This window comes from Emiliania huxleyi (assembly GCF_000372725.1).
Source record: "Emiliania huxleyi CCMP1516 chromosome Unknown EMIHUscaffold_19, whole genome shotgun sequence".
NCBI classification, from domain to species: Eukaryota; Haptophyta; order Isochrysidales; family Noelaerhabdaceae; genus Emiliania; species Emiliania huxleyi.
Genome location: NW_005200690.1, coordinates 198,263 through 212,529, shown reverse-complemented (window position 1 = coordinate 212,529; position 14,267 = coordinate 198,263). Strand labels below are relative to the sequence as shown.

Genomic DNA, 14,267 nt, shown 5'->3' with positions numbered 1-14,267 from the left:
ACGCGGGGGCTTCTGCACTTCGTCCACATGAGCCTCATGTTTGTGTGGATCAGGCGGCCCGTGATACACGCCGCGCGACGGGAGGCTCCTGTGCTTAGCTGTGTCGTAGTATCGAAACAAGCAGGAGTTTTGAACGGCACGACAGCGCATCTTTCTTTCAAGCTTCTCCTCGCACACACTCCACAGTCTCTCCCAGCTCCCACCTAGGGCTAGGCCTCTCTCTACTCGCACGTTTGTTGGCGCGGGGCCCCGGGGGAACCAGGCGGGCTGCGACATGGCTGCGACTGACAAGGCCAAATTATCGAGCTCACGCAGCCGCCGAGGAGGGCGGATCGGGGTTCCGTGGTGAGGGTTCTGGGGTTTCATCATGTGCCTTATTGAGGTACTCGTCCCAGTGCAGCTCCTTGTCATAGTACAGCTCTCCGAGAGACGGGCCGTGGTTCTTGACGCTCTCACGTACAAGCGTCTGCAGCTCAGTTCGCATTGTGCGCAGCTGGAGTTGCTCGCGGAAGAGGAGCTGATTGAAGAGCGGCTGCAGGTCCTTGATGGCAATCATGCCCGCCTCAGCGGAGATGACACCAATGTACGACATGAGAGGGAAAGAGAGGAGTATGAAGAAGACCGTCTTGGCAGCCAGGCCCGAGAAGAGCAGCAACAGGAAGGCATACGTCAACCACAGCGCCGGCAACGCAATGATGGCGAGCTTGATTGCCTCAGAGAGCACCACATCTTCCGCCTCGATCTTCACCTTGGAGCCCGCAAGCGCTTTGATTTGCGCCTTGGCTGCGTACCGAGTCGATGCAATGCCGACAGGCAAGTTGAGCAGCAGGTTGGGGATCGCTGAGATGGCCAACAGGATGAGGATGTGCACCGCGGAGAGCACCACCTTGGCGGGTTCGATCCGCAGCGTGGGGACCTAGGGTCCGACGACGCAGAGCGGGATCAGTCACCAGCTGTTTACTGCTTTGGGTTCGGCGAGGGAGTCTCGCCTGGTGGTCACGCAAGCCGAGCGCAGCGAGTGTGTCGCGGTACTCAGCGAGCTTCGCGCGCAGGTTGGCGATGTCCTCGGGCAGGTTGCCACCCCCTTGCGAGAGCAGCTTCTTGTAGCCCTCGGCGAAGCGCCGATTGAGGTCTTGCTTTGCTGCCGTGTCGAGCGCCTCGTAGTCGCGCTGGTAGAGGCGGCGCGCTGTGTGGACGAGAGTGAGCGTGTCGTAGGAGTCCGTCGTCACCAGTGCAGCGCGCAGGCCGTCCTCGACGTGCCCCAGGAACCGATTGCAGGCCCCGCGCTTGTCCTTCTCGTACTGCTTGACGAGCTCCTCTGAGATGGTCACCGGACTGCCAAACTCGATAACCACGCGCGAGCGGAACTGGCTCCGGGCAAAGTAGGTGAGCCCGATCGGCACCACCGGGACTGAGATGTTGTGCTCCTCGAGGCAGCCGAACGCCATGAGTGCAACGCCGGCCTGCAGCGGCAGCAGGTCTGTCCGGTCGTGCGACCCGCCCTCCGGAAAGATGCCGATGCAGCGCCCATCCTTCAGGGCGTCGAATACGGAGCGAAACATCACCGACTGGTCGACCCGCGGCAGCACATCGAATGTCACGCCGTCAAGGACGGGGCAGGGCGAGTCGGCCGGTGTCGCAATCGTCAGAGCGCTCGGCCCGGCGATGCTGCTCACCTTGTAGGCAGTGGCAGAGCCTGCGAACCGCACCTTATCTCCCGGGCGCAGCTGCGCCGGGAAGTCGGTCCCCTCGCCCTTCACCTCGGTCTTAGTACTGGACGACTCAGCGGTCACAATAGTGCCCTGGCCCTTCTTTGCCGAGTCTTGCGCCCGCGCGACGGGGATGCCGCTGCACAGTTTGGCAAAGTCGCCAATGATGGGCCTGTCCCACGACTTTTGTGCAATCAAGAAGGAGATCTGTGAGCGCAGAAGGGGAGATGGTCAGCCCACCGTGGCGTGGCGCAACAGAGGGGCTACTGGGCTCAATGCCTTGAACGGATTCGAGCAAATGACTTGCAGCGCATCCACAAACTGATTGGCGTGGTTACCGGTGAAGATGATCGGGCCCTTGCGCGGCACGTTGTCAAGCCCAACGATCTCGATGTTTGAAAAGACAGTCGAGAGGATGACGCGGAAAAAGATGCGCATCGAAAAGTACACCACATTCGAAAAGTCGGAGATCACAGTGTACACAAGCACCGCCAGCGCGGTCAGGCCAAAGGCGTAATTTGGGACTCCCGTCTCGTCGCAAAAGAGTTTTACCGGGTTGAGCCAGTCAAAGGAGAGGGCGATCCAAATGAGGCATAGGAAGACATGTGTGTTGGTTGGCGAGTCGCCGCCGAGCACCTTTGACCCCGCACGCCCGCTGTCCGCGTCGACACCGTCGCCCATTACGTCGCGACGAGTTTACTCATATCTTCCGCCGAGGATCGGCCCGCAATCGAAGTCTTCTCTTGAGGTCATTCACGCACAACCCGCCTGGGCAGAGCAGGGGCCTGCCCCGCTAGCAGTCGATAGCAGCGAGGTCTGAAGAATCGAAGCAACAGTGGCCGCGTGAGATTGCCCCTTGCCCGAGAGCCCTCTGAGTAACACAGTCCTGACTGTACAGGACTCAGGAGTCCTGACTGAGCTCTGTGAGTGTCCGTCGTATCGTAACACTATGCGGTATGGTAAATGGAATATCTGGACCTATGACCGTATATGCCTTGTATGCCTGACTCTCTCTTCGTCAACCACACGTGCCACGAATCCTCCGCTTGCTCAATCCTCTATTCTGGCTAGAAGCCTCCTTCGCTCCTATGTTCCATTTCACTCTGACGCATTCTTTCTCTGACGCATCACGGTAATGGGAAGCTAAGGTACGGACTCAAAAGCACGTCCCATTGCTTGAGAAGACACCACAAACGCGGGGCACGGCCCGTTTTGGCTGTCTGCGGAGATTCTGTGTCTTAGAGCACACACAGTTTGAGTCATTCGGAGTCATTCGATGGCCATGAGTGCGATTGTGTGTGTGCGGGAGTTGGTTTGTCGGGAGGGAGGGGCAGGCTGCTCACCCACGTGCACCGGGCCAGTGCTTGCACTTTGAATGCCCGCGTGGGGCTCCTACCCGTGTCCGGGTGTGGCGAGATGCGAGGCCGAGGGTCGCCCCCCCGGGTGCCCCACACCGCCACTCTTTATGTATGTGTGCGGAGAAATTTACCTTACCTTACCTTACCTCCCATTGGTGTCATTACATGGCAGTCATCGGCTGCTGTGATTGCGCGCCTGCTTTTTCGCAGCGTGGGCACGCCGGTTGGCCTTGGTGGCCTTGCGCAGCGTCCGCGGGATGGCGGCCTTCATCGCTGCGCGCAACGCCGCCTCGGCGCCGTCGGTCACCGGCCACTGCTCCGCCCCCGCCGAGGAGGCCCACACGAAGACAGCCGTGTCGCACGAGGACATTCGTCGCGCCGCCCGCGCGCCGCCCTTTGCGATGTGCGCGTGCCCCTCGGTGTAGCCGTGTGCGTGTAGAGGCAGCAGCCACTGCGCTCGGCCGTGCCGTCCCGCGGCCAACCCCTGCAAGTCTTCCCACGCGGCGTGCCTCTTGAGCGCCGAAGAGGCGCCGACGACGACGACGAACAGGAGCGGCCTGCGGCTCGCCTCGGCGCGGTCGAGCAGGCGGTGCATGTGGGCGCACATCGCGCGCAGGACGAGCGGCACGAAGGGCGGGTTCGCCTCATACGCGCCCGCCTCCGGCTCGAACTCGAGGAAGGAGCCGAGCGAGCCGAAAGGCGCGTCGACGTCGGGGAAGGCGGAGCAAAATGGGGCCGAGCGTGCGTTGAGGGGCGACGCGAAGCACTCGAGCCGCGCGCCAAAGCTCGCGCGCAGCACCGCGAAGGCGCCCCCGCCGATCGCCGCCTGGAAGCCGGAGCCGCCGAGCGCCTTGTACCTCAGCAGCAGCCGCGCGAGGTCGGAGCGGAATCGGAGCTCGGCGGCGGCGGCAGAGGCGGCGGAGGCGGAGGCGGGGGCGGAGGCTGGGGCGGTGCTGGCCACGGTGGCGGTGTGCATCTCGCGTAGCTTGGAGAGCCACTCGTCCGAGATCTTGAGTGGCTTCCTCAGCTCCTGCGGCAGCGGGGCGAGCAGCGCCGGCGGCAGACTCACGCACCAGACGCCGCCGCCGACCTCCGCCTCTCGCAGACCGACCCCATCCTCCTCCCCACCACTGCCACCCTCCCCGCCACCCTCCGCGCTCGCCGCCGCAGCTCGGGCCGCTGCCGCCGTCGCCGCTTCCGCGGCAGCCCGGCGCAAGTCGGCGGCTACCGCTGCCGCCGCCGCCGGCTCGCAACCAGCGGCCTCCAGCTCGGCCCGTAGCTCCGCATCGGGCTCGGGAGCACCGGCGGCGCCGCCGGGCAGCAGCGGGTCGCCCGCCCCGCCGGCACGGGACGCGTGCAGCAGCCACCCAAAGTGCCAGCGCTCAAAGGCGCCGACCAGGGCGCCGGCGCCCGTCGGCAAGCCACGCACCAAGTCGGCGCACCTGAGGCGCAGCTGGCGCAGCCCCTCGCCGCGGGCGATCTCGAGCGCGAGCGGCGGAGGCGAGGCGGCCAGCGGGCGGCTCTGTGGCCAGAGCCCCGACGGCCCCACCATAGGGTCGAAGCAGCGAACCTCGGCGGCCTCGACCTCCTCCGGCGTCTGGCGTGAGACTGGAGCCCGCTGCTTTGGCACGCTGGCGGCGGCTGTCCTCGCCTTCTTCGAGGCCGAGGGCTTGCACTTTGCCCGTCGCTTGCCGCCCCCGCCGGGCGCGCTCTTTGCCTTCTGCGCACCGGGGCTGGCCTGCTCTTTCTGTGAGGCACGAGGCCGGACGAAGGGGACGATGGGCCGCATGTGTGCCACCGTTCCCAGGCTGCTAATGGGATGGAAAGCTCCGGCAGGACCACGGCGGCAGGACCACGGCGCCGCGTGCGTCGCGCGTACTTTTTTTTCTTTTTTGCGACCTCGGACGTCGCCACGAGCACGTGCAGAGCCTATCTGCAGGTCGACATGATATAAAAAGTCCACGAGCCGGAGTTAAGAAAGAAAGAAAGAAAACAGACAACCCAAGGGAGGGATGGGAGGACGGCACGCCGCCACCACACAGGGATTTTAAGGAGAGGTGTGTGGTGCGCTATCCGTCGCCCACCCTAGGGAGTCTGCCTCTTCCTATCTCTCTTCGCAGTCTCTCGCCGATTCTCGCTGCAACCTTCATGCCACCTCGCGGTCGTCCCACCCTCGTCGTTCTCTCCCTTGTCACTTCCTCCTCTGTCGCGTCGTTCTCTTCTGCCTCGTCCTGCGACGCCGCCGCCTGCCGGTCCCTTGTTCTCGCGGCTTCTTTCGCCTTTCGGCGCAACTCCGTCCTCCTCGCGGCGTATCCTGGCCCCTCGAGTCTATCGAGCTCCCCTCGCGCAAGGACCACATTTCTGACTCCCACTCCGATCATTTGCCTCCAGGTCATGTTGTTGCTCAGGTCCACTCTCTCTTCGAACACTCGTGCCTCTACGGATGATGCCGGCGCTGGGGTCCCCTTCGGATGCATCGTGACATCTGACAACTGAATTTCCACTGGTTCGTCCTCCTCGGAGTCATCTTCCCCGTCCTCCTTCCGCTCGGCTCTTCGCTCGGTACGTTCGGTGTGGCTCACCCTCCATGCCGTGAACAGGCGCTTTATCCACCCTATATTCTTCTCTCGTTCCTCTGCCCGTGCCTTGGTCTTGTCGTTGTTTCGCACCCATGTCTGTATGGCAATCGAGGCTGCCTTCCCCACTACCTGTAGTTCACTCGTCACCTCTCCCGCGAGCTCCCTTCTCTTTCTTTCGGGTATGGAGTCCGTGAGTGCGGGTAACGAGCCGGAGTTCGGGGCTTCGGGCATGGCACTTCGCATTCTTTCCTTCTTACCCCGAATTGACCCTTTTCTGACTCGCCAAAGAAATCTGACTGTGACGCCGAATTTGTAACAAGCGCTGCGCCGGCGCCGCGCCACAGCTTGCCGAGCGCCGGCCACAGGCCTGCCTGCAGCCCAGCCACACCCGCCGCGGCGGCAGCTAGTCGGTTCGGCCTTGACTCGCGCGCGCCGAGATGGGAGCCCAAGTATGTGAGCGCGCGGCGCGTCGACACGCCTCCGCTTTTGTAACAAAGTCTGCTTGGCTTGTGCAGGTGATGCCCAGAGCTGCAGCGGCGACGCCGGCAGCCTCGTCTCGACCTCAGAGGCTGCCGGCGTGACCATAGATCTGTGCTCTATCCGTCGGTGGTTCACCGTACACGCCTGTGTAGGAGCGGCTCTCGCGTCGCTACGCGCCGCCGAAGGCTGTCTATGAGGGCACACCCGAGGAGGCGCGGATCTCAACCTGCGTGCGGCGGTGACCAGGTCACAGGCATCGGCTGTGACACTGGAGAGTCGAGCAGCGGCACTGAGGATGCCTTTCAGGTCATTCCAGCGACCCACGGAGCACGGTCTCAGTGCGCAAGCACTCTACTAGATCCCATCCTTGCCGGGCCTCTGCGAATGTAGGTACCGAGTTCATGCGTGCCCAGTTACAGGCTCATACTGCCTGGTCTCCAGCACCTATGATCACCGCGCCAGGCCGCAGTCGACGACTTTTGTGTGCGCTGGCCGCACTCAACCGTTGAGTCGCGGTGTATCAGCCTGACCACACTCGGGACCGCGTAGGCGATGTGGGCGACTCTGGCCGTCCTACATATGACCGACCATGACCCAGGAGGAGTCTACACGAGACATGTCGTACCTGGCAGGCGCTCTCGCGGCAGCACTATCGCGTGCGGCCGAGTGCGAGCTTCCGTGCCCGGTGCCAGACGCACTCGGCGCCAGACGTCCTCGGGAGCTCGCAGTTTTGCCACGGCAGTTGCGATCCGGGCGATCAGAGAGCGCCGGCAGCTCAGGGGATCTTGTCTGCTCACCTGAGGTCGGGAGGGTAGCAGCGGCGAGGCCATGCGCCAGCGTGAGCCATCCGTATTAACGGTTGTTACAGATTAGTCAGATTTGCCGTGACCGCGTTCCGAGGTCACGATTTCGGCGTTCTCGTGTTGACCACTGTGGGTGTGCCTGGCACTTCTGGATCATGTCTCTCGGTGTCCTAGCACCCCCAGGCGATGGGTTTCACGGCCCCGTACCGCATGGGGCGCATGGCCTCGCGCTGTGCGTGTGGTTCAAACTTTGTTACAACCCAGTCAGAAAAGGGTCAATTAGGGGTACCGCCTCCAGCTTGCAAGCGGCGGGGCGCGCGAACTGGGCGCGCGAACTGGACTTGCCACCCAGAGCTTCAAAAACCAACTCACGGCTCCTCCGCGCCACGCACGTACCTCACCATGCAAGCATCTGATCGCCTTGCGGCGAGTGTGGCGGAGATGCGCGCCATCATAGGCAGTGACGTCCCCACGAGCACGTGCAGAGCCTATCTGCAGGAGAGCAAGGGCGACGTGGCGCTCGCCATCAACAGGTGGCTCGACAGAAGGACGACAGCACCGGCGCCGCCGCCCGCCAATCCCTTCTCGATGGCGCGCCAGTCCTCCAGCGGCGGCTCGGCGGCCCACGAGCCGCGCGTCCCTCCACCTGCAGCCAGCCGCCCGCCGGCTCCAGGGACGGCCGCCGCAGGTGGAGGGACGGCCGGCGCAGGCCCTTCGCGCGCGCCCGTGTGGCCGCGACGGCTCGGCGTCTTCCCCGCCTGGTTCTTGTGTCTCACCAAGCTGAGGCACGGGGAGCTGCACGAGGGCCAGGTCCTGCAGATCAAGCGCCCGCAGCAGCAGCCCGCCAGCGCGAAGGAGCCAAAGGGCAAGCGCGGCGGCGGCGGCGGCGGGCGCGGCGGCGGCGGCGGCGGGCGCAGCTCGCCATTCGCCTCGAAGAGCAAGCTGGACATCATAACCCGGCTGTGCACCGCGGCCGGCTCCGAGCTCGGCCGCCTGAGCGCCGAGCTCGCCGAGTGCGTCGCGCCCCTCCTCGACGACAAGAAGATAGCCCTCGAGGTGCGGTGCGGCGCCGTCGGCGGGCGCGACTTTTGCATCTCGGACCTGGTGCCGATCTCGCTCAGCGTCTCCGTCACCGCCGCCGCCTTCACCGCCGCCACTGCGGCCGCGGCCGCCAGCGACGCCGAGGCCGTCACCCCGGCCGCCGCCTCGCGCCGCCTCGCGCTGTCTCGCCTGGTGCAGCGGCTGGGGATGAGGCCGCTGCTCCCTCCTCTCGTCGGCGGCTCGAGCGGCGGAGCGGCCGGGGCAGCGGCCGGGGGGGCTGCCGGCGCCGCGCCTGCCGAGCCCGCCGCCGCCGCCGTCATCGACCTGGAGGAGGACGGTCCCGGCGCGGCAGGCGAGGGTGGAAGGGAGGGGAGGGGAGGGGCAGGAGAGGGTGGCCCCGCGAGCAGCGGCGCGAGCGGCGCTGCCGAGGGCGGCCTGCTGAGGGAGCTGATTGGCGAGCGCGCCTCGATGCGCCGCTTCGAGGTGTGCCAGCCGCGCGGCCTCTCGTGCACGCTGAGGCAGTACCAGAGAGAGGCGGCCCGCATGCTCGCCTCGCGAGAGGAGCCGAGAGGAGCCGAGAGCAGCCGAGAGCAGCCGAGAGGAGCCGAGAGTAGGCGCTCGGCTGGATGCTGTGGCGAGAGCTCACCGAGCAGGAACGCCGCACACGCGGCGAGCGTGGCGACGGCGGCGACAGTGGCGGCGACGGAGGCGGAGGTGGCAATGGCGGCGGCGGCGGCGGCGGCGGCGGCGGCGGCGGCGGCGGCGCCCACCGTTCGCTCCACCCGGCTTGGGCCAAGTACGCATTCAGCGGCGAGGGGGGCGAGGCCGCGGCCTTTTACGTCAACCCCACCTCCGGCGCTGTCTCGCTCAGCGAGCCTTCCAGCGCAGACGCGGCTCCGCGCGGGGGCATCCTCGCCGACGAGATGGGGCGCGAGATGAGCCGAGATGAGCCGAGATGAGCCGAGATGAGCCGAGATGAGCCGAGATGAGCCGAGCATCCTGCCGAAGCGATGGGGCGCGCCGCGCCGCGACCCGCCCCCCGTTGCGCCGTGAGAGGCTGGTGAGGCTGGAGGTGTCGGGACGGTAGGCTCGGCAAGACTGTCGAGATCCTCGCCCTCATCGTCGCCGACTTTGAGGGCGTCACGCCGTTTGAGGGCGTCACTCATCATGATGAGGGCGTCACGTCACTAGTCACGCCGCGCGGCGAGGGGACCGAGGCGGGGGCAGCAGCAGGGGAGGGGGAGGGGACCGAGGCCGTGGCGGAGGCAGCAGAGGCGGTGGCAGCGGCGGAGGCGGCGGCAGCGGCGGAGGCGGCGGAGGTGGCGGCAGCGGCAGAGGCGGCAGAGGTGGCGGCAGCGGAACAGGCGGCAGAGGTGGCGGCAGAGGCGGTGGCTGTGGCGGTAGAGGCGGAGGCGGCGCAGCGAGAGGAGGCGATGGCAGTCGAACCAACGGGAGGTGCATTGTTCGAGGGCGGCGGTGACGTCCCGCGGCCGAGGCCGGGCGCGGCCAAGGAGGAGCCCGCCGCCTCCCGCTCGGCGAGGGCGAGGGCGCTGCGCCAGACGCGGCGCTCCGTCGAGCAGCGGCCGCCCAGCCCGCGGCAGGAGGAGGAGGCCGCCGCCAACTCGGCTGGCGGGGAGAGGCGCCACCGCGGCCGGCCGCGGCGAGCGCTCGCGCGGGTCAACTACGGCGGCGCTGACAGCAGCGGCGGGGAGGGGAGCGGCGGCGAAGGGAGCGGCAGCTGGTCCGACTCCGACCCCGCGCAGGAGGCCGGGAGCGGGAGCGACGAGGGGAGCGATGACGATTTTGAGGACTCTGGGGAGGATTTTGAGGAGGAGGGCCGCGGCGGCCGCCGTCCAAAGCGGCAGCGACGCGGCGGCGGCGGTGCTGGGCGCTCTGCGAGAGGCGGGGCGGCGAGGAAGGCGACGGCAGCATCGCACCGGGTGATCTCGCTGAGCAGCGACAGCGGCAACGAGAGCGGCGGCGGCGGCGCGGGCAGCCCTGCGCCCGACCGGCGAAAGAGCCTGATGCGCGCGCACGGCGGCCGCCTCGTCGCCTCGTCGCCGGCCCGAGAGGCGGGCCGGAGCGGCCCGCGGCAGGCGCGACGCGGCGCGACGCTGGTCGTGTGCCCGATGTCGCTTCTCTCGCAGTGGCACGAGAACTTGCTCGCGCACGCGGGAGGCGCCCTCACCGCCACCGTGTACTACGGGCAGGGCCGCGACAAGTCGGGGGCGACGCTGCTCGACCACGACGTCGTGATCACCACCTACGGCACCCTGGCTTCGGAGCACTCCTCCTTCGCCGCGAGCGAGGCCGCCTCCGCCGAGAGCGCCGCCCAAGGCAAGCCGGGCCCCTTCTTTCGCGCCGTGCGAAAGCCGCCGCTGCTCGCGGCGCGCTGGCGGCGCGTCGTGCTCGACGAGGCGCACACGATCAAGGGGCGCGCGACGCAGCAGGCCAAGGCCGCTTTCGCCCTCGATTGCGAGTGCCGGTGGGCCGTCTCGGGCACGCCGGTCCAGAACGCCCTCGACGACCTCTTCTCGTTGCTCCACTTCCTGCGCCTCGCGCCGTTCGACGACTACGCCTACTGGCGGCAGAACGTGCTGCAGCCCATCGAGGAGAGGCAAGGCGCAGAAAAGGTGATCGCCGCTTCTGGCACGTCCCCGACGCCCTCCCTGACACGTCCCCGACACCCTCCCTGACACGTGCCTCGCTCGAGGTGGTCGCCGCCTTTGGTCTCCTCCGCGGCGCTCTCGACCCCCTCCTGCTGCGGCGCACGAAGAGCACGCGCGGCGCCGACGGGCAGCCAATCGTGGCGCTTCCCCCCCGAGCGACGTGCGCGGCGCACGGGAGCCCGTCCGCTCCGCCCTCGCGAGGCCTCTCACCCGCCGCGGCTTCGCACCGACAGGCACATCGAGTGGCTGCTCCTGTCGGAGGAGGAGAGGGACTTTTACGACGCGCTACGCACGCAGTCGCGCGTGCGCTTCGACGCCTTCGTCGCGGAAGGGCGCGTGCTCAACAACTACGCGACCGTGCTGCACATGCTGCTGCAGCTGCGGCAGGCGTGCGACCACCCGTACCTCGTGCTCGCGCGCTCGGGCGCCGACGCCGACATCTCGCGGCTCGGCGCGCGCTTGCTGCGGCAGTGGCAGAGCGAGCAGGGCGGCGACTCGCAGCCGTCCGCCGCCGCCTCGGCCCAGTTCCTCGAGCGGACGATGCGCGAGCTCGAGAGCGCCGGCGGCGGCCCCGCGAGCGACGCGCCGAGCGAGTGCGTCATCTGCCTCGACCAGTTCGACGACCCGGTGCTGACCCGCTGCTCGCACACCTTTTGCCGCGAGTGCCTTCTCGGCTGCCTCGGGCCGGCCGGGCGAGCGCCGTGCCCCGTCTGCCGCGAGCTGGTGGAGCGTGGCAGCCTGGTGACGGTCCCTGGCTCGCGCTTCGCCGTCGACCTCGACTCGCACTGGAAGGCGTCTGCCAAGCTGGAGGCGCTCATGGCGGACGTGCGCGAGACGCTCGCCACGCCCCTCCCGCCGCCCGCCGTGCCGGCGGTCGGCGCGGACGAGCCGCCCGACGACGTGGGCAAGCTGGTGATCGTGTCGCAGTGGACGTCGATGCTCGACCTCGTGCAGCGGCCCCTCGAGGCGGCGGAGCTCCGCTTCGAGCGGCTCGACGGCAAGCTCTCGCAGCCGGCGCGCGCGAGCGTGCTCAAGCGCTTCGCCGCGCGCGACGGGCCTCGCATCCTCCTCCTCTCGCTCCGCGCGGGCGGCGTCGGCCTCAACCTCGTGTCTGCGCAGACACTCTACCTGCTCGACCCTTGGTGGAACCCCGCCGTCGAGGAGCAGGCGGTCAACCGGATCCACCGCATCGGCCAGCGGTATCCGGTGCGCATCAAGCGCTTCCTCGTGCAGGACTCCGTCGAGGAGCGCATCCTCGAGCTGCAGAAGCGGAAGGCGGCGCTCGCGCGCGGCGCCCTCGGCGCGGCCGACGGGGAGGAGGGCCGGTTCAAGATGGGGGTGGAGGACTTCAAGTTCCTCTTCCACTAGCTAGGGGCGGCGCGACGGGTGCGGCGCCGTTAATCCTGAGCAGCGAGAGCGACCAGAACATGTGCTCCGCGCCGTGGACCGTGCTCGCTGGCGGCTGGGTACCTGGGACGAGCCCGCGCGAAGGCCGGAGGCCCGGAGCCGCGAGAGCTCGACGCACGCATGCGCTCTATCCCTCTATGTACGTATATGCTATATGTCTCACTGCCAGTGACTGCAGACGGACGTACTGCAGTGCAACGAGCAAGTCGTGGAGAGAGAGAGAGCGGGAGAAAGCGGGAGATACGACGGATACGGGCAGAAACCTGATACGACCACTCAAAACGATTACCGATAAACACAGTCAGAGACACACATGCGCGTCCGACCGGCGCGACAAGGCCAGGGAGCTCTCTTGATTGAAGCGCGACAACCGACCACAGATAGCCTCAGAGCGCTCCCCCGACAGAACATATGGGGCGGCGAGAGACCGCTGACGTATACATGCTGATGACACATGTGTGGCGCAATAAGAGACGGGACGATCTCGGACAATCTCCGATGATCTCGGACAATCTATCTCGGACAACAAGACATGGCCCGCAACCCCCATGAACTCAGCGTGCGGGCACGCTCCATTTCTGAGGCGAATTCGCGAGCGCCTCGCCGAGCGTCTTTGGCAACGGCGCCAGGAACGGCGACGCCTTGTCCGCCGCGCGCTCGACTAGCTCCGACCGCATCTCCGCCATGCTGTCGAGGCGGTCGTCGCTGCCCCAGAGCAGGGAGATGGACCTGCGCACCGTGTTGTAGCTCGGCTCGCGGTGCTCCGCAGCGAGGAAGCGCTCCTCCGCCATGATTGCCGGCGGCGCCGGCATCGGCGCGGCGGCCAGCTGATGCGATGCCACATGTGGCCTTGTGGCCGGAGGCAGCGGCAGGGCACGCGGCAGCTCCAGCGGCGCCGGCCTCTGCAGGATGTAGGAGGGAGATCCGCAGGCCGCCATCGACGAGCTCACAGCCGGGCACGGACCAGGTGACACTGCCGACGGGCCCATAGGCGAAGGGTTCAGGACCAGCGCCTCGAACGCGTGTCCGAGCCCTGGTGGCAGCAGCGGCGCCAGCGGCGACAGAGGCGGCCGGGCCTCACAAACCACGCATGCCGCGCGAGGCGATGACGGCGCGCTCAGAGGCAGCGAGCGTGGAGAAGACGGCGGTGAGCTCAGCTCGCTGAAGTTGGACGGGCTTCCCGACCGGGCGCCAGCCCGTTTGCGCCCTTTGCCTCCTCGGCGTTTACGAGGCTTGTCCCTCTTCTCCTCCTCGCCGTGCGCAAACTGGCACTTCTCCCGGTATGGACACGTGCCGGAGAGCGCGAAGTTTTTGCAGAGCACCGTTTTGTAGCGGATGGGATCCAGGATCTTGGGGGAGTTGAGCGAGGGGCTGGCCGTGCACGGCTTCATTGGCTTGGATTCCTCTCATTACCGAGATTTGGGGCTACGTGATGTTGACGGATTTCCAATCCAACCCCGGAGTGGCGTGCAGCAGGGGCTTGGGCAATCATCACGCGTAGGTGACCCCAGAACGCTAATCCTGGGCAGGTTTGGCTGGCGGAAGATAATAATTGGAAAAGGCGTGAAAGGTCTAGGAGTGGACGACGTCAAGCCAGCTCGTCGTTTGGTCACCGAGGAGTGGAGCAACTCGTAAAAGAGAGCGCACGCACATGCGCTGCCATACCCGCCCGCCCGCTGCTGCGCCTGTACAAAACACACCACCCGCGCAGTGCCGCGACACGGCCTCGGCCATTTGCGCAGTTGTCGACGTCTACTCATCCAACTGGGGCCCGTGCGACATGCTCGTTGGCCACTTCTCCAATCTCTACTTTGAGCTAAGCGAGAAGCTATCGTTTGGATTCGCGCGGGCGGCGGCGGACACGGTGCCCGTCCTCAAGGACCTGGCCGGCGCTGCTGCTCCCACCTTCCTCTTCTTCTTGGACGGCAAGGAGGTGGCTAGGATCGTCGGGCCACGAATGACTGAGATCAAAGCAAAGATCAACGAGCTCTCGCCCAAGCTCTGAGGCGCAGCGGTGTCGCCATCGAGCCGACCAGCTATCGTGTGTGCGTCGGTCATATGCCTTATGCGTGCGGAGAATTGGCGCTCGGGTCGGCACTCGGATGAGAGTGTTGTCGATGGGACGGGTGCGGGGTGGCACCATGGTGAGAGAGAGAGATTTTGGAAAACCAACAACCATGGTGTTCTTTGCGCTGTGCATCCCCAGGGCCTCCAGGGCTCG

General features: G+C 66.7%; 4 protein-coding genes across 4 annotated transcripts; 1 reads left to right on the top strand and 3 right to left on the bottom strand.

The window, feature by feature from the left end:
• Positions 1 to 424: 424 nt before the first annotated feature.
• On the bottom strand, positions 425 to 2,159 carry EMIHUDRAFT_41514 (hypothetical protein; the record flags this gene model as incomplete). The annotated part of the gene is made up of 3 exons (XM_005782374.1): positions 425 to 886; positions 951 to 1,916; positions 1,977 to 2,159. Coding segments are annotated over 3 exons (1,611 nt in total), but the record flags the coding sequence as incomplete, so codon positions are not given.
• A 1,080-nt stretch (positions 2,160 to 3,239) lies between these two features.
• EMIHUDRAFT_99458 (hypothetical protein) lies at positions 3,240 to 4,856 on the bottom strand (the record flags this gene model as incomplete). Its single annotated transcript, XM_005782373.1, has 1 exon — positions 3,240 to 4,856. One exon carries the CDS (start codon positions 4,854 to 4,856, stop codon positions 3,240 to 3,242), a length of 1,617 nt encoding a protein of 538 aa, XP_005782430.1.
• Positions 4,857 to 10,036: 5,180 nt separating this feature from the next.
• On the top strand, positions 10,037 to 11,923 carry EMIHUDRAFT_51583 (hypothetical protein; the record flags this gene model as incomplete). The annotated part of the gene is made up of 6 exons (XM_005782372.1): positions 10,037 to 10,564; positions 10,588 to 10,799; positions 10,873 to 11,109; positions 11,230 to 11,301; positions 11,377 to 11,503; positions 11,549 to 11,923. Coding segments are annotated over 6 exons (1,551 nt in total), but the record flags the coding sequence as incomplete, so codon positions are not given.
• Positions 11,924 to 12,297: 374 nt separating this feature from the next.
• EMIHUDRAFT_434478 (hypothetical protein) lies at positions 12,298 to 13,449 on the bottom strand. The gene has a single exon (XM_005782371.1). It carries the CDS (start codon positions 13,435 to 13,437, stop codon positions 12,601 to 12,603), a length of 837 nt encoding a protein of 278 aa, XP_005782428.1. The 5' UTR covers positions 13,438 to 13,449; the 3' UTR covers positions 12,298 to 12,600.
• Positions 13,450 to 14,267: the final 818 nt, after the last annotated feature.

Coding starts and splice junctions, on each gene's coding strand:
- EMIHUDRAFT_434478 (XM_005782371.1), bottom strand. CDS start 13,437: ATGAAGCCGTGCACGGCCAGCCCCTCGCTCAACTCCCCCAAGATCCTG.